General features: G+C 38.6%; 1 protein-coding gene across 2 annotated transcripts in view; it reads right to left on the reverse strand.

Annotated features, from left to right (window-relative positions):
* ABCC8 (ATP binding cassette subfamily C member 8) overlaps nucleotides 1-24,074 on the reverse strand; it is a 78,625-nt gene that overhangs the window by 4,544 nt on the left and 50,007 nt on the right. For both annotated transcript variants that reach the window (XM_069857661.1, XM_069857662.1), the window contains exons 19-35: nucleotides 23,254-23,352; nucleotides 22,302-22,386; nucleotides 20,986-21,066; nucleotides 17,690-17,827; nucleotides 15,187-15,312; nucleotides 14,404-14,503; nucleotides 13,572-13,825; nucleotides 12,413-12,573; nucleotides 11,243-11,312; nucleotides 10,393-10,550; nucleotides 9,139-9,231; nucleotides 5,494-5,596; nucleotides 3,980-4,093; nucleotides 3,228-3,348; nucleotides 2,936-3,066; nucleotides 2,147-2,225; nucleotides 1,143-1,251 (exon numbers count right to left, since the gene is read on the reverse strand). In XM_069857661.1, the coding sequence (XP_069713762.1) occupies nucleotides 1,143-1,251; nucleotides 2,147-2,225; nucleotides 2,936-3,066; nucleotides 3,228-3,348; nucleotides 3,980-4,093; nucleotides 5,494-5,596; nucleotides 9,139-9,231; nucleotides 10,393-10,550; nucleotides 11,243-11,312; nucleotides 12,413-12,573; nucleotides 13,572-13,825; nucleotides 14,404-14,503; nucleotides 15,187-15,312; nucleotides 17,690-17,827; nucleotides 20,986-21,066; nucleotides 22,302-22,386; nucleotides 23,254-23,352 (2,022 nt within the window). The remainder of the gene's footprint in view (nucleotides 1-1,142; nucleotides 1,252-2,146; nucleotides 2,226-2,935; nucleotides 3,067-3,227; nucleotides 3,349-3,979; nucleotides 4,094-5,493; nucleotides 5,597-9,138; nucleotides 9,232-10,392; nucleotides 10,551-11,242; nucleotides 11,313-12,412; nucleotides 12,574-13,571; nucleotides 13,826-14,403; nucleotides 14,504-15,186; nucleotides 15,313-17,689; nucleotides 17,828-20,985; nucleotides 21,067-22,301; nucleotides 22,387-23,253; nucleotides 23,353-24,074) is intronic.

Here is a 24,074-nt window from a genome sequence, read left to right on the forward strand (position 1 = left end):
CTGCTATAGAAATGCTAAACAGAACTTCATACTTCACACTGAATTACAAAATACAAGTCCCCACTACAACCGAACAAATTAGTTTCATGAACAGATGAATGTTATTTTAGCTTTGCCATAGGACAGAAATGATAGGAACAAATATGAATCTCATATCATATGAGTATATGGAATGATAATCAGAAATAAAAGATTCAGTGGCGCATGACACTTTATTTTTAGTTTTCACTCCTACAGCATGTGCTGTGAATGACCAATGCCAGCCTAAATGAATTTTTAATAGGTTGATTAATAAAAGGTATACAGTCACCTCATTTTCTGACATGAATGAATCACACTTTATTCAGGGGATAATCTTGGGATCTGTACCAGCATGGAGCCAGCAAGCAACAGAAGCCTGTATCATTTACAGTGAACTCTAATGACTTTTATGTAGAAACTATAACTACAGGTGACATAACTCTGCACTGAGGACTGTACTGTTCCTTCCTAAGGTAAGCGCCACAGACATAGGGAAGGACACTTGTTGGAAACTGTAGAGCTTTTTGCCACTGTTTCTGATGCATTATACTCTCAAAGAAGTAAGAAGAGGGGAAAAAAAACCTCCAGGTGGCTGATCCCACAGATGAAAGAATATCTCAAAGACCAGAAAAGCAACAAGGATAGTCTTCAGTATAAAATACTCCAGACCTCCCCACAGTACTTGTTGTTCTAGTGCTTCTTTTTTTTTCCCCACATTAATTTTTTAGTCTGCATTTTCTTCCATCTCATTTTTTTAAGGTAAACAGATGTAGGAGAAAATGTTTCAAGAGGTACGGGGAGGTTATGGGTATTTGATCAGTGAGCTGAACTGATTACTCGATCCTAGAAGAATAAATAGTGACTTTTCCTACTCTGCAGGCATGAGGTACCTTCTGCTGACAGCACGCTGACCAGGCTCAGGCACTGGGAGGGTGCAGTCTGGCAGGAGTGGGTAAAAAGCACAGGCAGAAGGCAGTGATCCTCCCTACTCCAACTGAGCAGACCGCAACCAAACAGTTCGTTGTTAGTAGTTCTATAGAAGTCATTAAATAGTATAATTATAATATATAATGACATATAAGCCATTATAATGTTTTTTATTTCTCGCACTTAATGCTTACCGGATTGTTCCACTGAATAAAATAGGATCTTGGAGAATGATTGACAGCCTGGATCTCAAAGTCTGCAAGGGGAGCTTAGCGATATCTATACCATCAATGATAATCCTTCCTATTCAAAAGAAAATGGATATTCAGCTAGACTCCTTATCACGCCACTACTCACTTTCAGCTTGCAATAAAGTACAAGAGAAACATGCCTTGAATTGCATATCCCCTTATTCACTAACAAAACAATTTCTGGTTAAGCAATAGCCACAATTCTCTTGAGACTAAGCTTTAGCTGGGAAGAATATTAAGTATACCTGTAATATTTTATGAATGAGTAGACATACTACTTATCTGCTTCAATATTATATACATCTATCAAACAAGGTAAGAGGTTAATTCAACCAGGGAAGAGGTTAATTCAACCAGGGACTAGTTACTGGAGGGAACAAATGTTTTAGAAGGTCAAATTACTATTGAATACTTTGAAATTTTATCTCCGAGTACAACTGTCTGGCTCTGCATAAGGGCCCTGTGGCTGGGAAACTGAGGCTAAAAGTTTTTGAGATGCACAGGAAGACACTCTGAGAGACACATGGGCATGGCGCACATGTCGGGAAATACACCAGGAAATTCCAGGACAGCAGGCCAAACTGTAATCCACAGTTGCTGAGTTTTCTGAGTCTGGTGGGTCCTGTCTCTGCCTTGTGCGTGGGTCCATCATTGTACTTAAACGCCTTCCCCTTTTGTGCTTTGCTCCTGCTGTTGTGATTTAACAGCACAAAGGTCTGTCCTCTGTCACTCTTGGACTTTTGCTTCTGTCAAGTACAATTTTTATTGATATAGCTTATCAATGGCACAGCTGTTAAGCGACAGATTATATCATATTTAAACAAGGCCAGAGAATGTATCCTGCAGATTAAAAAAAATCACACTTCAAACCTGCTGCTGTTAAGGAAAGGACTCTCAAAGCACATTCAGCAGCTAAGCTGGATCGATACAAGAAAGTGTAATCTTACCCTCAAAAGTGTCAACCATTCTAAAAAATGCAAGGGAGAAGGAGGATTTTCCACTGCCTGTTCGGCCGCAGATCCCAATCTGTGACACAGAAAGCAGATGAATATCAGGTGAGTGAAAATGGATAATACCTGTATTTGACACTTAGGATGAGTGGATGGAATTGCTGTTCAGGTCCATTTGATCCTTATGTCCTCTTGACTGTTCAGTCAAACTGAACTGGCCATAACAGAGTCCCTAAGTTCACTCTTTGTCCTTAGGGATCTGAGCATTTAGGGATAAATCAAGACCAGTCCCATATACAGGAATAATAGGAGAGCGACAAGGAGGAGCAGAACAAGGACTGGGAAAGCTGCAGGCAAAACTTAGCATCCTGAGGTGGCCTTGTTTAGCAGGAAGGACACAGGCAAACAGGACGAAGGAGGAGAAAAATAACAGAGAAAAGATGTGACAAAGCAGAGGAGCAACTACTGGAATAAAGCCAAGAGAACCACATGGGAATGATGGAAAGTAAGTCTAACACAGTAAGGGGTCACTGTCTTCTGGGACAGTGTGCTGACAGCAGGGCACTGGGATACTAAAAACTGGTGTGTAGTTCTAACTTTTCACTCTAATATAAATGAAAACACACCAAACTAAGAAACCCATAGACTCCTTCATAGCATTTGACATACTTTTAGAGCAAAAATGCTGTAATGCTGTTATCAAAATATACTGCGGTGTGTTTTTTCATTGCTGATCTCTATGATGTACTAGTCTAAAGGGCTTCTCAGAATCACTGCAGTCTTTACCTTTTGTCCTGGAGAGATGTGGGCATTGACGTGCTTCAGCACTGGCTTTAAGTTGCTGTCATATCGGACACTGAGGTTCTGGATTTGGATCTCCCCTCTGTCTGGCCAGTTCTGGGGAATCTGCGAGGGAGCTGTACCAGAAGCAAAGGGGAAAAGAAAACAGACAACCAACTCTCTTATCACAAAGTAATTGTATTGTTAAGTGGTTTGCTACATTTTTCATGGTAATAGACTTCAAAATCATTAAAATTTCAGCAAGCTCTTTCTGCATGCTGCACAAAACTGCACTTACAAAGGAGCCCTTCGTAATTTTCAGCTTCTGTTTTGAGAAGGCCATTGATTCTTTTCACTGCACCCAGCTGGATCTCCATGTCAGCCAGGTTACGAACCATCCAATTCAGATAGTTAGACACCTAATGTAAAGCAAATACACTCCTAAATTCCAGATTTTTAGTATTTTGCATCATTTGACCAGCATGCAGTTTATATTCCTCCACAGAAACTCTTGTTCAGCCTTAATAAGCTGAAGTTGTGAATGAACTGTACAGTACACGACAGGGTGACAACAACAACTAAAGGTTAAATTTTCTAACTGCAGTGCACGAATACTTTGGCACTATGGCAATCTCATCTACACCAACAGGAAAGAGGGAAGGGCACAGTAAAGACAGGTGAAAAGACAGCATCTTGGTAACTTAAGGTTTTACAGTCTGGAATGATGTACCAGGGCAAGTACAACTGATGCACTGAAAAAATATTCTTCACAATGGAAGACAATATAAAAAGAAGTATGATACAACTTGGTCATGTTTTGTTGACATATTTGAACTAACAGTTTAATAAATATTTTATCTAAAAACTGAAGAAAGCATAACTCAAATATGTCAACCACTGAATGTGAACTGAAGTTAACACGTGGTTTCAGTGATATTACAGTACCCACTATAGATGTACTGACACCTTCGATCTTCCTGTTCATCTTTGTGCCCTGAAGAATTACAAAGAAATGTTTGGGAGAGACAAAAAGGGTCCTGAGATTCTTACCATAAGAGCATAGGTTAGTCCCAAGCCTACAAGTCCTGAAGAGAGTTTACTATACAGGCAACTGGTAATAGAAGTGACAGCTGCTATGAGTACCACACATGCTCCAATGTACTCCTGAAGGAATATGAATAAGCTCCATCACTACAAGTCTACAAATGATTAAAACGTTCTCATAACTTTGCATACCAAATAACAAACCCATTGCACAGTTTGAAACACAGGCAGAAAACACCACAACTCCATACAAACTCTGCCCAGGAACCCATTCTCATTGCTTTTAGCATGGCTGTGCTGTTTGGAAATGCTGTCGTATACAGAAGTTGTACCAACACTCCTAACCTTCGTGTGGAGAAGTCAACACAGATCTCTTAGGCCTGTAAGGGAGGTAGCTGAAACTATGCAGCTGATGTTACCCGGGACAGGAGGGAAATGCTCAGATGATCCCCTTTGTGAGTGGATCCTCTCTGTGGCTGACGATTGACTGCTGGAAGGCATTGCAGTTGGTGCTAGGTGGCTAACATCCATATTTGTTCAAACAAGCTGGTCTTGCACAGCATATATCGATTAGTTGGTCTGTGTCCACCTATGATGAGCTTTTGCTGCTTTACCTTAAAGCATTAGTGATTTAACTTCCTACAGAAAAGTCTTTGAGTAAAATTATGTTACTGACTAGAAAATAAACTCTGTAGGAGGGAAATTGTCACTCCTCTGTGTTTATACTGTTTAGTGTTATAGGCATTGATCAGACTTAGGGACTTCAGATGGTCCAAGATTGATCACGTAGAAGTGTAATGACATTTTATTCGTCATACTATATTTCCAAATTTAAGTAGCTGAAGATACTAGCTAAAATACAGTCCAAAATGGAGGTATACTGCGTGACAGGAAATATGAGTTAACATACACTTAGCATGAATAAAAGGAGCCCATGTCACCACAACAGCAGTACTGCACCTGTATCTAACAAAGTTTGATACAAATATTACCATCTGCAACACGAAATACCTTGATTTGCTCCTTAGGGAATAATTAACTTCTAATGGCAAGCCCCTTTACTGAGCACTCTAAGAAAATCGGCAGCTGCATATCTCTGGCATTCTTCAGACGGCCAAAATGGGCACAAACCCATCTACATCCTTCTGCTCATCAACAGAGCTTCCAAGATGTTGAAATGTTTCAGAGGAGCCACAAGGCAAAGGCCTGCTAACACTGACTAACACCTGGCTGGCAGCACAGCTTGACCAGCTCTTCACACCCAAAGGAGCCAATGTGACCTATAAAAACTATTCTTGTCTTGGTGAAACAGCTGCAGGTTATGGGGAAAATTCATTCTCCATTTAGTTCCCAGGGTGGCTTGGGCATGTGTTGGTTACAGATAAAGAGAGACAGATACAAAGGGTAAATGTGTAGCTTTGAAACCCAGTTAAGGCTGGGTAACTGTTGGATGCCTCAGCAGATTGCTTGCAATGAAGTAAAACAAATTCATTGCATATACACAAAACTAATGTACTTGCCATGCGGACTTCCAGCCAACGATTGGCAGCTGTAAGGAAAAGGGAAGCAATGTTGTTGGAATCTGTGTATTCAAGAAGTTTTTGTCGAAATTTGGCTTCATACCTAAAAAAGAAAAAAAAGGGGGAAAATAAAGGAAAAAAGGAAAAAAGAAAAGGAAAATAGGAGAAAAGAAAAGACTCGTGCCTTGGGATCTTGGAAAAATGAAAAGTAAAACTTAATTTCTGGGGGTATAAATTTGTGGGCAGTTTGACACAGGGTCTAAATCAGCCTATCAATAGTTCAAAGTGACACTATGTTTGGAATTGTATTAGATATATGCAAACTGTACAGTATCTTCAAGAGTAAATGGATGTTATTGTATTGATGAAACTCTGTGTGGGACTTCTGGATCACGCTGGGCATTTTCTAAATGTATTTTATTGCATGGTAATTGTGAAAGATACGAATCCAGTGGGTCCTTTCCAAGCTACTGATTCTATGATTCTATGAATGTGAAACTAAAAAAAATTAAAAATATACATGAGAGAAATAATACACACATGTACTTGTGAAAAGAAATATTAAGGTTGCAGAATGCAGTTCCTCTTCTCACTTGGAGTTCAAGTTTTGAAATTTATATTACTGTAGGGCCTAGAAATTGTAATGATTTATAAAACAAAGTACCTCCAGTCACAGTAGCTCCAGTGTTAGACAAACGTGTTTTTCCTTACCACTAAACAAATTAAGTGGTTTGGAAAACCGAAGTACAAGCACATGATGCAACAAAAAGTAACAGACTGAAAAGAAATGTATTCCCCCCATCCCAAATGAATCAAGTCACAGAATGCAAAATAAGATTAATGGTAAATAGGTCTGTTTGCAGTTTGTTATATTGGATCTGCACTTATCAACACAGTGGCACCAATGAACTCTGACTTGAATTCAGCAGTTACAGAAGATGATTTCCCGCCACCTCCTATTCAGACTGGGGTCTTGGCAAGCATGAAGGTCAGCCAGTCACCCCTTTTAGATGGGCATTCTTGTTTGCACAGGTCTAAATTAACACAATGTTAATAATAAAGCATATAAACAATTCTATCTAATAATGGAGTGGCACAAAAGCCTTTTCCAGTGTAGTAACAGAAGCCTGAAGATCTCGCTTAGGCACCTAAAGCTAACTTGTTTTTTTCCCTTTTATTACATAAGCAATTTTAACAAACTTGCTAATTTCCCTCTATTAAAATTTACTTATTTTTATTTATAACCTTTAGCTTTTATGGCTGCAACAAGCACAACATGTTTATAAAATCAGCTCTCCTTATCCTAGTAGGAGAAAACATGACAATGTTTTATTTAAGAATGAAGTACATGCTTAGAGAAGTTTTCAAGTTGTTCACTGCAGAGTATCTTCATTCTTATGAATACAGTATAATAAAGATACAACTTCATATAAATCATGTATGACTTTGAGAAAAGGAAATAAGTCCCACTTTGTGGAAATAATTTAGCTGTTCACAACTATACCACGCATATCATAAGAAATACCTGCTGTTTGCAATGGAAAATGGCCTGGGCTGGCTCGGAGTGTGTTGGTGTGTTTGCACAGCCTAGAATGCTTGTTCCTGAGAGTGAGCATTAGCGTTCGCAGTGTCAGAGCTAGTGAGTCCTGCCTTTCCCTCAGGACTAATTACCCTCAGTGCTCTACCACACAGAGATGGCTGTACTGCTTCTGGAACCAATTTAACCTTCTAACACGTTTAACCTTCATATCTCTATACCATGAGGGGTTATAAGATGCAGATGTGCCTTAGACGATGTGAGGTATGCATCATGAGTCAGTCAGGCACATGCACTGGAATGGGGATACAAAGTTACTACTGTTGGTGGAGTAGAAATATCAGAATTTCTCTTCAGCAAGTGTCCTTAGATTACCAGGCCTCTCAAAATACATATCAGTCTTTGCAGAAGCCTTCATGTTTACGTTTTATTGATTCTTTAGCACCAATACTATCTAAAGCACGAGGCAGCAAACTATAAATCTGGCCAGGGAATCTGATGAAGGTGCAGGAGCAGCTGTCGTTCCAATCTCCCCCTGGATTTTTTGTACACTTATTTCCTATTTCATTCTGAATGAGTGCAGGACAGAGTTACCAAGGGTAAGGACACTCCAGGAACAACTGGCACCTCCTAATTTTATGACTGGATTCCTGAATTAGTGTTATTTTTAGGGATGCTTAAGCTAGCAAGTCTGAACTCTACTCGTGCTAACATGTTAGGCAGTTGAAAAGCTACACACTCCTAAAAATAGCTAGGTTACCAGCTGATGTGGGAGGCTGGCAGGCAAATGGAACACAGAACTTAATGCACGTGGCTATTGGGTCAGACACACATTAGTTACTGCAGGATTTAAGAAAAAAGAAGCACCAAAATATTCTTTGAGAGACGAATTCATTTCAAGGTGACTGGAAGAATCAATGAAAACATTAGCTAGATGGCACTGAATATTATTTATTGTATCAACACCTGAAAATATACAGTCATACTACTCTGAAGATCCTCTTGAAGTAGTAGGAGAAATGAGAAAAGCAACAGTTAGAAAAGAAACTGAATTTCCTTAAGACTGAACATAGATGTAGCGACAAACTAGAGAACACTGCTGGCATATAAGAAATTAAATAACCACTAATGGTGGTTAATAATAGAAAATACTATGCTGTTCTACCACTCTTCAGGAAGTCATCTTCCATCGAAAACAATCAAACTCTTAAACTGGTTGTTCTTTCACTGAGCTATTTATAACCTATTTAGACCAGTTTAAGAAAAGTTAACTTTGTGCATTACTGCTATTATAAAATTAAAACTATGCATTAGGAGGAGTAAGCATGACTATTTCAAAGACAGAATGGTAACAGTAATAATTAACTAACAAAATGCATAGACATCTAAATGAGATGAGTGTGGAAGACGATCACGTTTGAGTCAACTGGGAAAAGACAGGAATTGAACCAAGTGTGGGGAAGGCAGCTGGTAAGCTCAGCAGTAGTTTTATTGTTACCTCTACTAGTATGAGCGTGACTGCCACTTTTGTCATGTAATACACAACCCAGACACGCTATCTGGTATTCCTGGGCTGCTCCCCTGTGAGGTTATGCAGACAGAAAAACAAATCAAACCAGGCAATGACAGACTGTCTCCAGCTTGTGCATTTTCAAAATCAGTACAAACAACCACATTTTCAGCTAGTAACCTGAAAAATAACTTGGGTGCTATTGTATCCTCTGAAGTCACTAACACGTGCAGTTTTACCAGGACATCAACTCACATATAAATAACAAGCTAGTGTGTAGTAGCTGTTCCATGGAAACTGTCCCTGCACACAGGCTGCCACACGGCATGCTGTGGTAACTGCAGGCTAATTTAGGTTCTTAAATCACATTTGCCCACAAGTTTTTTTCAGGCTGTGTGCAAGTGTACGGAGAGTTACTGCAGGGCAGCTGACGCATTAACTTATTATTCTACAGCAACCCCTTCACATGCCAAATATTTAAAGTTCTTCAGTGTTTTGGGGACCCAAATAACCTTTACTTATAATTACACAATTGCAGAATAGAATCAGAGATGGATATTCAAAAGCAAGGTAATATATGTTTCTTAAAAACCCATACCTGAAGGCTCGAATGGTGGTAAGACCTTCAACAGTCTCTGAAAAATGGGAGAGTAATGGTAGCTGAGTGCTGTCATCCAGCTGCTGCAGGTCCCTGGAGAGGGTTATGAAAAGAATCATGTAAAAAGCCAGTTTTGTTGTGCAGTTATTCTCTTGAAACAGGCCCAGGGAGAGAAAGGGAATATCATCACAACAATTATATATGTAAGGTTCAGATAGATTGCAAGGCACTGCTGCATGTCTCTGAGCAGGCAATGAAGAGACCAGGAAGATTTTTCTTTTAAAATGTGAATACAACCAGTCCTGGAGTTCTGAATGAGTCTTTTCTTACTCCTTTCCCTTGTTTCTCCTATATTCCTATTTCCTATACTCAATTGTTTATTGAAAGACATTTCTGGCTCTATGCTGAATATAAATTTAATGGGATACTGTAATAAAAGAGCTTGAATTAAGCAGAAAACAAATGCAACCCCCTTTCTGTCCCCTCTCCATTCCTAGATGACAGCACAATTTCTCACTGAGCTAACAGTAAAGTAAATGAGAGCCCCCACTCATCACCAAGTTGTGCCTCTCAATTTCAAGTTTAGTCATCAAATCAGTGGAAGCACATATGGAGTGAAATTCTACTGAGTCTCAGTTCTTTCCAGTGGGAAGTAAATTGGTTGCAGAGTCCCCTCTCAATCCATGCATACATGAAGGGATAAATGCAGCATTGCTGGAAATGCTTCTTGAGTGCCACTGGCTAGGCAGTAGAAGCAGAAAAATCACAGATACAGCTAAAATTTTTCAACTTGTTAAAACCTAAAAGGCACTCAGAACAAGTGCATGTTGTATCCCTAACGGACAGCATGGTTATACATTATTTTCCACCTTCTCTCTGGATTTACGGATTCCCACTTCCACCTGGGTAGGCCGACAATTTCACTCTTCTGTCACCACATCTTCTTGGACACGTCCAGCATGCAGTCTTTGGGGAGGACAATCCAATTGGTTTTCTGTGTCCTATGAACTCTACGAAACTTTGATAATGGACAAAGACCCTGCTGATGCCTCTCATAAGCTTGCTTGAAGAGTTGCAGACAAAGCCACTCGTAAAATGACACGTTCTCATCACAGTGGATTTGGCTCAGACGGGGTCCTGATCTGACAGGACTGCATTTAAACACGATGATCCGCAGCACTGCAAGCCTGCAGTGCAATCATGCACTGCAGAAGATGTTTTTATTGCCAGAATGATACTGGGTTATGCTCTTACCGTGAGGCGACTCGGAAGTACTTCTGGATGAAGTAACACATGATTGCGAGGGGAACCAGGGCAATGACAAACATTGGCGTGACGTATGAGATAACAGCAAGAGCAGATACACACAGCAAAGTGGAACGACTCAAGCACTCCAAGGTAGCTGGAATGTGCTGTATAGGTAAAGAAGAATAAGCACACACAATCTTCCATAACACACCAAGTTTAAAACAGCATTATTTCAGTTTCAATAAACCCATTTACACAAGGGAAAAAATTTTGAGGATTTGAAGCACTAAGCACACAGGCCTTTTGAATCGACAGCTACTGGGTCTTGGGAAAATCTGAAGGGATTTCCATGTCACCGTTTCATATGTCTGCATTGTGGACTAAAATCCTCATGTCAGAGGACTACAGATGGGATGCAATAGACTATTTCAGTGTCTGCATCAATTCTATGAACTGGCAGTGCAATCTGGACTAAATATTGATAATTCAAATTTCAATAATTTCTATTTTGAGCAACAGCGTTTGCCTTTTTCTCATTTAATTTGCTTAGATGCGTCAAATGAATATGTCACTCCATTTTTAAAAATAAAAGTAGATCCTCTTAATCTGAGGATACCACCGTTCATCTAATTTCACTTCCCTTTTCTATGCAGGGTATCTTAATCATCTAAATATTCTTTTAATGTGCATTTAGGATAAGGAATTAATTCTGAACCTAGAAAATTGTTATGCAAACTCATATAGCAGTCAAAATTATACATTAGTAATCTTCATCTAAATAACAAATGAAAATCCAGTGTCTTTCAGACTGTGAAAGATAGGATAACTTGGGAGCTTGAACATATTGATTTAGTACCTGGTCAATAGTATTGCAGTCAGCTGAAAATCTGTTCAATATACTTCCCAGAGGTGTTGTTTCAAAAAACCTAAAATGCGAGAAGAAATAGGAGTGATTACAATATGGATACTAGAATAGGGGTTTTCTTCTTTCTGTTTTGTCTTCCTTAAGCTAGGTTCTATATCTCAGACATGAGCAAAAAATTGAACCAGAGCAAACCTTCTCATTTTTCCCTGTAACCATGGCTTTCCAAGAAAACGGCAGTCTAGAATTTAACGCAACAAAAGCAAGCATCTCCTCAGCTCCCTCTACTGCCTAAGAAATGCAAATTACATGATCCTTTTGGATTTGCAATTTGAAGCCTCTCTAATTAATGAAAAATGCAAACAAAGTTACATCACAAGTCTACTATTTTTCTGGGAATAGAAATGCATAAGAACAACTATTGGAACAATATATTAAAAAACCCTTTCCTTTACATTTGCTTATGTAAAATGCAAACTTCATTTTTGCTCTGTAATTGTTAACTGTTCCATGACTCAATGTGAACCTGAAGTCTCATTTTATCTCGAAAAAATAAAAAGTTGCTTTAAAAAGTTTTCTGATTTTCCATGTACGTTACTTCAATGACTTTTGGGTCAAATACAGTTAACTTAAAAATATGAAAGTATTTTCCCTAGTGTTCAGTAACAGCTGCAGGTCTGAATTAAACTACAATCTTTGTTTTCCTGCCCAAGTTTTCCTTCCAGTTTGTGAAACAAAGGTATTTCTGCAACCCAGTGTGCTCTAATGAGACCTGTGACACTTGTCAAAGCTCTTTATCTTTCAGAGGCTTGCACAATTACTGTCTGACAGTAAATATTTCCAATGATTATGATGTACACTATGAATGAACTGTTTTCTCCCTAATTAGAAACAGCAAAGAGAAATTAAACATGCAAGGAAGTAAATCTCTAAACTCGCAGTCAGGCAGGAGAGGCATGTGACCAGTGTGTAGGAACCCAAGCAGCCTTGGTAGCATTTTCAAAGACGACTCAGTAGTTTGATACCTTATGTTTTTTAATGATACATTAAAAAAAAATGTGCCTCACAGTCACTTCTTAATAAAAAATTGTCCTTAGAAGACTGCCTTGAAGTAAGAAACACAAAATTATCACAATACAATTAGTATTACAATCAGAGGAGTACCTCATTGGAGCCAAAATAATTTTATTTAGTAAAGAAGAGTGCAGCTTTTTGGTGACTTTTAAGCCAGTCCACTCCACCGCTATTGATGTCACAAGACATAATACAATCCCAAGACAGCAGAGAATGCTGAAAACTTTTGAATACGGAGAATGGTTGAAATCCTAAGAAACAAAGGAAGGGTAACAAAATAATTCACTGTAAATTATGTTTAAAATTTATTGTAAAAACACAAATATAGGACTGAAGAAATGGAAGAAGTAAACCCTCCTTCCTCCTTAAATTACACTGCCAATGATTTTTGACAATCTTAAACCAAAATTTATTATTCACAGGAGAGAGAAGCGTGTGCATGAAAATAAGAGTTTAATCAGAAATTTAAAAGCACAAAATACTACAACCACCCTGAAAAGGTATTTTTAATAATTTTATGTGAAGGAAGAAAGCATCTTCAAAGCATTTAGCATGGCTTTGTTGTTATGGTCTATTTTTTTAATAGGAACTGAATGGGATAGTTTCTATTTCGAAATACTAAGTTAATATGAAACCCCAGCATCAATGAAGTATCTTTTAGAGATAAAAACATGAATCCAGTGAAATCATACATGCACCTCCAAAACATTCATGAGGATTATTTGTAGGTACTAATTCCCAATAAAGAAAACAATCCCATTTCTAACAATATCCCTCCACTATTGCATTATACATAGAGAGTACCCTGCTAGGTGACACTGATCAGTTCCATGTGGAACCCATTAATAAGAAGTCAAACAAAAAAGAGTGCTCATCATAAAAAAAAAAATAAAAAAATCCACGATGCACATATGTTACAAAATCTGCAGCCCAATTTGCGGTGAGAATGCAAATGTACAGGAAAAAGGAAAGAACTACGATGTCAAAATTACTTTGGGACAGAGGTTTAGGCATATCAGCTAGATGATGAAAACACAATAAATCTAGCAAAAAAAGAATAACAATGCACAAAACTCTACTCTTAGCGTTATTGCACTGTGTATCCAAAAATGTATTAACCTTCAAAATACTCTGGAGTAGACCTGTTACTAGAAATACAGAATATTGTAAACAAAACTCAGAGCAGAGCTTGGCAGTGGGAGCCGACCCCTAGTTATTGTAAGAGGAAGGTGAATGTGGACTTGCATACCTCTGCCTCACAGTTAGAGCAGTTTCTCAGCTCTAGCTCTGTCTTCCCAGAAATGGCTTCTGAGGTCCAGCATGCCAGGCAGTAGTCAATGGCCACCATCACCGTGTGCTTCAGCAGCTGGGACAGAACCAGGAGTGGCAGAAGGAGGATTCCTGCTGCGCTGAGGTACTTGCCACAGGCTCTCCAGGGCATCTTTGCTCTCTGATGCAACACTGAAGACAGGTTGTCTTCGTCATCACTTTCTGTTACTTCTTCTGCAATGTGTGTGAAGAAAGTAGAGCCACACTGATTTGCTTGTACACACCTTTCAGAGAGACTGGCAAGTGGCAGCTACAGAACAGGTCTTATCACACAGAATAAAGAGTGGTTTTAAGGTGAAACTACCTGCTTAGGCATGAATGTATTAACCTGCTGAAGTTAGTAGTAATGCACGCTAAGAAGATGCAAAAACCCCTTAACACTAGGTGTCCAATGTATTCAGCCATGGTTTTGTAATTTAAAAGTACTGGCTTGATAAAAATGAATTGCAATTTTTTCCTGTGTAAAATCTTAAGCAAGTGTGATCAGCTATTGACAGGTGTGAAGCTCACCCAGCATAAATTATTCCATGTTACTCCTTTTTCGTTATCAAATCAAGTCTGGAGGATGCTACGACTTCTGAATGCTGGAAATCACTGTAGCCCAGCAGTAAAATTGATGGAAGCAGCACTCTTATGAGTCACAATCCACCAAAAGAATTGTTATTCTCTTACCATCTGGTTAATTCATTCAAATATAATTAAACCATGAAACAGTAATGTAGTGGTACTGGGCTTAAAGGTTGCCCTTTTACCTTCATCCTCTTCATCATCTTTCAGCAGAGCTTCACGGGAATACATAGTCCTCCGAAGATTGGTTCTTTCCAAAACAGTTTTTCTTTCAATAATAGTCTCCTAAAAAAGGGACAATTCATATGTTTTCAAGCAGAGAATAAATAAAAAGATACTAGCTGTGACAAAGTTTGCTTCCAATCAGAACATGAGTGAAAAGCAGAAGCGAGAATCTTACAGCCAGCGTTCCTAAGTGACTGATTTGCTACCTCTGTGTGATACCAATGGATATAAAATAGACATCTGACATTAATTTCAGGTTGTCAATCCCAACCCTCTCGGAATCTTAACATGGATAGGTATCCCTGAATTAATAAGAACTAAGATTAATATCTCATTTTTTCCTGTGTTACAGTAGTAAAGAAAAAAATGCGTTAACAATTTATAGGCACAACTGAAAAACTCATAGCAATGATTAAATTCAGAAATATTTATAGAAGCAGTTGTCAGTATTACACATTACCAATGCTTTTCCTAAAATGGCCCAATTTAATATTCTTTAGTCAAAAATATTTTGATAGAGCTTCCTATGAAGAATGGATCAGATGGAACAGTATCAAGGAAGTATAAGATGTCCTGATAAAGGAATTTATCTTTATAGATAAATAATAATGGCAATAGGAATGCTACATTCATACTGAGTTAAAAATCACACACAGCTTGTAAATCCTTGCTAATGCTTTCAACCTAAGAAAAAAAAAAGTCACATTTTTTTGCAAATGCTGATTTCCCTGCCCATCAAAAACCTTCTCCAACTCTTGGTCTTGTCGATTCATTAATGTCTTCCAGTGTTCAAAGAGCTCAGTCTCTGATTTCTGAATGTCCTTGAGTGTTCCTTCTCTCTGGATGTTACCATCTTTCATGGCAATTATCTAAAAAGTTAGAAATGCAAGTGGTAAGATAAATAGCCACATCTCTCTATTTATTTCAAAGCTATGCTGCTGTGCCTGGACAGAATTTTCTCTTTTCTTAAATAAAGAATATTTCTGTGAACAAATCTGTCTTCTAAAATGACAGTGAAGTTATCTCTTGATTCTATCCCCTTTACTCAAGATGCTGCAAACCCAGAAACTTCCCATACTTCATGTTCTCAGATAGGAAGGCTGCTTTTAAGTAAGAAAAAAGAACGGGGTCCCTGTCAGCAGGCAGGAAAGTGCATTACTCTTCCTAAATATCAGTAATTAGCAGGATAAGATTTCAGAGTTCTCTTACCTCCTGAAACGAAAAGGCTTTTAGCAACACACTGTGCACAGCCTGTTTTGCCCTCATTCAGGCAATTAGATTTGAGCATGCTGGCTCCACCGTCTGTTCGATATCATGGACGTGATAAAGAACAGCTAGGGAATTTGAATCCCTAAAGCTTTTAAAAGTGTAAATAGTGGACACAGTTCAGGTAAAAAAAAAAAAGAAAATATTTGTAAGACAAAGTCCGAAGGGTGTATTTTCCAGGTTTATATCGGTGTAACTACATTATATACACAGTGTAACTACCTTCACTTCAGATCTGAGAAGCAGAATTGGAAAATGAGGCGTGAGGATTGTAAATCCACGTGACATCATTAGAAAACACTTAATGTAGTATTTATTTTTCTCTCTCCCTGGAAACTCAGAAATTTGCATGGGCCAAGGATGAGGAAATTAGCTATTCCACTTACTGCTAAGAATTTACACTAGAGGAAAATAAAAATAAAGCAACCAAGGATCTTTTTCTGGTCAATTTATTCAACCCGTCATTGGGCTGGATCTTGATTTCTTTTGAGGGTTTTGCTACAAAGATTTCAGAGGACCATCAGATACTTTAAAATTCCTTAATAAAATAAAAATTGCTGCTACAGACTACTGGGTAAAATTTGCTCAGACTTAATGAGACCTGTGCTTATAAATAAAAACTGAACTATTTCTTCACAAGTATTTTTAAGTTCTAAATTTAATACAAATCCTTCCTGTCTCCAGGCTGCTTGGAGCAGTATATTTCATAAAACTGTAACCCAATTAGAAAGTAATAAAAACAATTCTCATAGAGTATCTCATAAAACAACAAACATTTAGAAGCAAGTCTGATATTCATGAAGAAAATGAAAAAAATCATACTGATACAAGCCCATAGTGGTGCATATTTAAAAAAAACGCAAATATAACAATTGAAAATGCTATTGAAAAAGAGGAAGATAAAATGGACCTCATAGGGAGGGAAGAAGGCAGAGAACTCCTGGATCTTGAGAGACACTAACCAGAAAACCAGAATTGTGTTGAGAAGAGGTGTAGAGCCGAGTGACAAGGTCACAGCAGACACCATCAAAAATAAATGCTGCCCACCAAAAACACGATCAGAACAAGATTGATGTCTTAACTTTATAGCAAGCCAATCTGCAGAAGAGAGCAGCTGAAATATGATTATTTTTGAGACAGAGTAACAGCTGCTATAGTCTGTGCAAGCTGCAAATTAGAAAAGTACTCCTAGGAGGCATAACTGCAGTCATCAATCCTTGTGGAGAAGACGACCTATGATGTAGCTGGATAACTGCAGGAGGACAAAGTGCAAGGCCAGTGTGAACCAATGAAATAAAAAACCTCCAGAAAACCAAAGCTCATTATCCTACTTCATTTGCTGCTTTGACATTTGCAATTGCAAACTGTTACAGAAAGTATACCTCCAAATTTTCAATAGATTTCCAAATATATCAAAGAATCCTAACAAAACAAGTGAATACTACACATTTCTTAAAATTTTTACCAACACACAAAGGGTAAAAATGTTCTTGATGTGTTACGTACTAGTACTAACCACAAGGAAATACTAGTTTTTATCTTGTATTTTCATACACCTCAATATGCATAAACACACCTTTTTCCATGACAGCAGTGACACATTCCTACTAATATTCCAAAGGAAAATATGTTACTCAAATATTTCACTGTTTCGCAAGTAAAAAAATGAACAAAATTTCCAAATATACTATAACTAGTATATTTTGGGTTTGGAAACTCAATATGTTTTAAATGCAGCCTGGTTTCACGAGAGTATTAAGTACTAGCTGTATAAAAATCCAGCCTATTTTGGTGTTCTAAGATGGAATTCCAAAATTATGGCACCCCAAACTCACTGGCTAATTTTCAAATTATCTTTACTATGTCTCTTCTCACTAAATAATCATTTGGTGGAGAGATAAAGCAAAGGCCTTGTTCATAGAAAGACATATTCACTCCATATTCTTGCCTCCTCGGAAAAAATGGGAAGAATTTTCTTACCCAGTCAGCATGGGGTAAGTACTGCAGCTTGTGAGTTACTAGCACAATGGTTCGCTTGTCTTCCCGTAGCATTTTCAGGATCCCTTCTTGCATGAGATGGTCACTTAGGTGGATATCCAGTGCAGAAAATGGATCATCCTGTCATGAGGAGAAGAGGTCAGCTTTTGGAGCCAGCATTTACAGGAATTAAGGAAACTGACGGATCTTAATACTAGTAAAATCAGTTAGATCAATATAGACAATTGAAAAAAGGCCATTAGATCATCAAGATTGTTCTGAGGAATGGTTTTCTTAACTGTCCTTTTGCAGCGAGTACTCAGACATACAGTAATATCAGCTGCATAAATGCTATGATCTTCTGAGGGTTTCCAGGAACTGCTTCTCTCAACAGATGCGTCTCACAGCCTACGTAACCGTAGTACGTTGTTTCTGTCAGACTCAAGACAATACAGCAATGTATGACTATGGCATACTTCTGCTCCAGGGAGACTGACAAAGAGCACATTTTTATTTCCCTTGTACATAATTGCCTTCTGAATTTTTTATTTGATACATAAATCAAAACGCCATGAACAAAGAATCACAAAAGGAGAAATACTGATCAGTTTGATAACTGTGCTCAGATGCTTAATTTGCAACTTAGATTACCTTATTGAATCAATGAATTATATGCAATTAATTTAGGTATAAACTAATTCAGACTGTCTATTGGAGGGTTCATTTACTTAATTCTATTTATATGGAATTACAAATCTCTTATTCCTGCATGCGCTACTAGTACTGGGTTTAGGATTTACTTAGTATTCTTATTTCATGCTGCGGAATGTTTAATGGCTGTAAACTGGAGAGGGGCAGATTTAGACTAGATATCAGGAGGAAATTCTTCACTGTAAGAGTGGTGAGGCACTGGCACAGGTTGCCCAGGGAAGCTGTGGATGCCCCATCTCTGGAGGTGTTAAGGTCAGGTTGGATGGGAACTTGGGCAGCCTGGTCTGGTGGGAGGTGTCCCTGGCCACCGCAGGGGTGTTGGAACTAGATGATCTTTAAGGTCCCTTCCAACCCAAACTATTCTATGGTTTGATATTACACTAAAACCAGGATTTCTTAAAAATTCCATTTTGTTTTCTTTTGTCCAGATGTTTGCTGACAAAGTAGGGTTGAATTTGAATTAACTCTGTTTTCTCTGAGTGACATTATTGCCAGCAGCTACTTACAGAGAAGTATAAGCAAATAGGTGAGTGCTTCAGAAATCCCCTTGAACTGCTATTTCCTTCAATTTTGCAACAATTTATACTGCGACTGCATTAGATACTTCAGTATTGTTGCTTTCATACAACAATACTTTGGTTTCTACAAAACCAAAACTGTTTGCAATCAACAGTAAGATAAATTCTAATATCAGAGCATTGTAACACAGAACACTTAAAAGGTGCTTTTGAAACACTGTAACTTCAGATTGTGGTACAGAATTTATTCTCAAGGTATATGCAACCGCGTGTGCACTGTGCTCACCGAGCAAGGAGGTAATGATGCATTGTACTCGGCACTGGTAAGACCACTCCTTGAATCCTGTGTTCAGTTCTGGGCCCCTCACCACAAGAAGGATGTTGAGGCTCTGGAGCGAGTCCAGAGAAGAGCAATGAAGCTGGTGAGGGGGCTGGAGAACATGCCTTATGAGGAGCGGCTGAGAGAGCTCGGGGTGTTCAGCCTGGAGAAGAGGAGGCTGAGGGGAGACCTCATTGCTCTCTATAACTACCTGAAAGGAGGTTGTGGAGAGGAGGGTGCTGACCTCTTCTGCCAGGTGACAGGGGACAAGACAAGAGGGAATGGCCTCAAGCTCTGCCAGGGGAGGTTTAGGCTGGACATTAGGAAAAAATTTTTCACAGAAAGGGTCATTGGACACTGGAACAGGCTACCCAGGGAGGTGGTTGAGTCACCTTCCCTGGAGGTGTTCAAGGGACGGGTGGACGAGGTGCTAAGGGGCATGGTTTAGTGTTTGATAGGAATGGTTGGACTCGATGATCCAGTGGGTCTCTTCCAACCTGGTTATTCTATGATTCTATGATTGACTACAAGACACGTGAAAAACCCAAGCCATACGACAAGACTAGTCTGACATACAACAAAAAAAAAATGCTGTCTGAATGTTATTAAAAATAAAACACACAATGAATTATCATATAACCTTTTTTTTCATATCTGCAATGATCACAAGAAGCTGAAAGAATATGAAAGGTTATTGAATATGAGGTGCATGCTTGTGAGAGAGAAGTTTCATAAGCATTTGGTTTCAAAAATCAGTTTTAAAAGAATGAAGCATTTGCAAATACTAACACACAGGATTCCTGATTATTTTTGAAAGATTAATAACTGGAAAAAAATTTATTGGTAGTTGCTTTTACATTACAATACCACAATAGAACCTGCTACTCTTAGGAGATCATTGAGTGTCCTGCACAAAAGGACAGAAAGTCACAAAACCAAGTTAAAGCCCAAGACAAGATATTCTGATTTGTGGCACCTGGCTCAACTGCTTTCTACTTCCCTGCATTCTGATCATTGCTTGGAAATGCCCTTACATATGAAGCACAAGCCAATCAGCCTAATTACAAGGAAAGGTCTAAGTAACCTCCCAGACTTTTAGGGATGACCTCTAATGTGCACAGCTTTTCTAATCCCACATGACTCATGTCTTTCTGTCATAACAGCTGGATTCAAAGCTCCTTAAAAAACGAGCTAAGAAGGAAGTTCTAAATTGGAAAGCCAGCAAGCTCACTACAAGCAAGCGTGTAGGATGCACCTGTTTTCCCACTGACTAAGTTTTTAGAGCCTGCTCTCACATGTTTTTCCATAGCACCTCTGTTGAAGCTAGGAGAGGATACACAACAAGCAGATCAGGGTGGGAAGACAGCTAAGTTTGTTACAGAAAGGAAACACCTCAGACACAGGACAACATTAATTTTAGGCCTGAGACAGCTTAGGAATTCATGAATACAGTTGAGACTATTAAATTTCTAAGTACTAAAGATAAACACAGGTGTCAAAAAGAAATTTCAATAGACTGAGAGGGGAAGCATCAGCATTTCAATTAGTATCCTAATAACTATCCATCTGCCTGCAGCATTTACAAAATGCTACCTACCTGCAGGCTAAGTAATAACAGATATAAAATAAACAGTGCACATTTGGCTTAGCTGAGTGAAGCACAACATTCTGTGTGTGTTACTCATGAAATATCCTAAATGACTGCATTTTGTTCTTCTGTTTGAAGCATAAACATAATGGTACTTACTCACCAGGAACACAACATTTGTCTGCTGGTAGAGTGCTCTTGCCACACTGATACGTTGGCGCTGCCCTCCAGACAGATTAATGCCCTGCAGATAAGCAGAAGGAAAATAATCAGACAGTTATAAAAATATCAACTGAATATTCATATTCTGATTGGATTATCCACAGAAGATTTTCTGGACAAAGAGACTAGAGAAATTTTTCAGAAGTGTGGGACTGCAATGCAGCTGCGAACGCAGTACACAAATTGTTAGAAAGGGTAGAAGACTGTCCAGAGCCATACTCCACACATACCAGAGGGACAGGAAATGTTTAGTGGTGACATAATGGTGTAGGTGGCATAGATATTATACAGTCAGTCTAAACTAAACTAGACTTCTACTCAAAACTTCACCTTTGAGTCTGACTGTGTCCTGTTCTCTATTTATGTTTATAATTGTATGTTGTCATACTGTATCAGCTCCTTTATTTAACAGTATAGGCTAGCTGGGAGGTTAGACCATGCTGAGGTGAACAGCATCTGGTTGCTAGTGTACTCGTTTTTGGCCCTTAGTTCCTTGCTATCATCCTACTCTAAGTTAAGCATCCCTCCTGTGACCGACCTGCAGCTTCACAAACAACTTAAGCTCTCATAAACCCGTATTGCTGCCAAAAGATGCTGCCCCACCTTCTCCCCCGCCTCCACTTCCTTCCTTCCGTCAAAAAACATTTGTTTGATTACACAATGAATTTGGTTAGGAATTAAACTATTTCAAATTAACATGGTAGCCAGTGTGGAGCTTAGGCATGGAAACGTATCCTTGTGTGGGGTGGTTAGTTGTGGTTTTGGGATTTCTTGGGATTTTTTTTGTTTGTGACAGTTCCAGCATATGCCAGAGTAAATCGTTTACAAATTTGTGACTTCTGTTTTCTTTCTTGTCACTCATTAAACTTACCTGACACGATAAAGCTTAGTTTGCCATTGATTAAACACTGTCCCTTTTCTAAATGAAGGGGTTCTAAAAATCTATGAATTGTTAAATTTTATGTTACTCCTGAAGAAACAAAAAAACTGCACTGTCGAGTCAGAATACCTGACAGAAAGGCTGCAGAATTAGTCATGCATTCAGACAGCACATTTAAATCACTGCATCTGATATAAATGACAGTGTTTCCATGTTTACTGAGCAACAAGCTTTCAGACTAATGACCCAGACATACACTTAATGAAAAGATTACCTTTGTTGCCAAATAACCAGTAAGATTTTAAGAACACAACAAAACAATAAAACCCCCTCTACATATTTGAAACAAAAATAGAAGCCTGTAACTGTTTACTGACCCTCTCTCCAATCTGGGTTTGGTCTCCATGAGGGAGAATGTCAATATCAGGCTGGAGAGAACAAGCATCAATTACTGCTTTGTACCTGTGGAAACAAAAAAGGTAACGCAACCCCCACATAGATACTGCTAAAGAAGCACATTTCCTACCTGCAGAGGAACAAAAATTAACCACCTGGAAAAATCACACAGAAGGAAAACATACTTGTTAGCCACTAATTGTTCTAATGTGATCTCTTTCAATCTCAGGCAAGTAAATAACATTTTAGCTAAGAAAAAGCATCTTAGATCAGTTTCCCAACTAAAAGTATTTAATAGTTGAAATCAGGCAAAACAAGCACAACTTCTTCCATTGTGTATATTTCCACTGTTTAGCATTTAACTTCTTTCATGCCCAGGGCCTTTGTTTCTTGTTCAGTATCCAAGGATGATGGAAAAATGTGTGTAGGATGTGAATGCATAGCTAACCACTTCTTTTAAGGGCAAGGCGAACAGAATACCCGCAACTTTTAAATATTTCAGAATGTTTTTAGAATGTTTGGTGGGCACTTATACTGAATAAAAAGGCAGCCCATTAATCCTTCACAATGTACTAAACACTGAAACTGTGATAAACAACATTCCCTCTCGCAAACAGCTAATGTCCATTTAAGACAGTTAAACTAGTCAATTAGGTTCGAGAATATTGTATGCTAAACACATACAGTTCTTCGAAATGAAAACACTTCTACACTTAAGCTCAATCCAGTCTGAACTCTATCCCTTGGGCCCTTCAGGAAAAACATGGTCAAAGGGAGACCATGCAGAATTCAAGGTCTCCTGTCATGTTCAGGCAGGTGCAGTACATTTGTTACTGGAGGGAGGTGGGAATCCATGCATCAACTGATGCCTACACAACTCCACTCTTCAGGTGAAAGGGGAGTAAAGCGTGTAACAGTGCTGAAACCTGTTACCTCTGTTTGTTAAAAGGGCTTTCAAATGTGATATTCTCTTCCACTGTGGCATTGAGCAACCAAGGCTTCTGTGATGCATATGCTACTGATCCTCTTTTCCTAGGGATAAAAAAAAAAAAGACAGTGCTCAGCTTACGAGTACAGTCTGTGTTACAGAAAATCACTTTCTTGTAAAGGAAGAAACTGGTAATAAATCTTAAAAAATGCTGCCTCTCACTTCTTTTCTTTAGGACAATCAATAGCTCTTCCACCAAGAAAATACATGAGGTGTCAAATTTGTATAGCAGATGACTAGCTTCAGGAGCGACATTCTAAAAAGGTATTTTTTAAGGTGCTTAAAAAAATCTCCACACCTGCACAAGGCAATCACCTCCCCCGCATTTTTTTTCTTCATTCTAAGAAGGGAGCTTGAGCCATAAAGCATATGTGTAGCCAGGGTTAAAATCTTTCTATGAAATCAATAAAACAGAGGAAAACATTTGCTAAATTTTCCCCTATAGAGATGCCCCCATACTGTACCATCAGAGAAGACAACTTATCAGGTAAGGTCAACAGGATCTCACTACTCGCATTTTATTTTATAGGGATTATTATTACTATTTAAAAATAAAAGTATCTGCCTAGTAGTGAAGTAGTAGCACTTTTGTTGGCAGTTGTGCACTAAGGATCCGAGTGAGGCACAACTTGGAGAAAGGAAGCTGGTGAAGGGGCTGGAGAACAAGTCTTATGAGGAGCGGCTGAGTGAACTGTGGTTGTTCAGCCTTGAGAAGAGGAGGCTGAGGGAGACCTTATTGCTCTCTTCAACTACCTGAAAGGAGGTT

This window comes from Phaenicophaeus curvirostris, chromosome 5, assembly GCF_032191515.1.
Source record: "Phaenicophaeus curvirostris isolate KB17595 chromosome 5, BPBGC_Pcur_1.0, whole genome shotgun sequence".
NCBI lineage: Eukaryota > Metazoa > Chordata > Aves > Cuculiformes > Cuculidae > Phaenicophaeus > Phaenicophaeus curvirostris.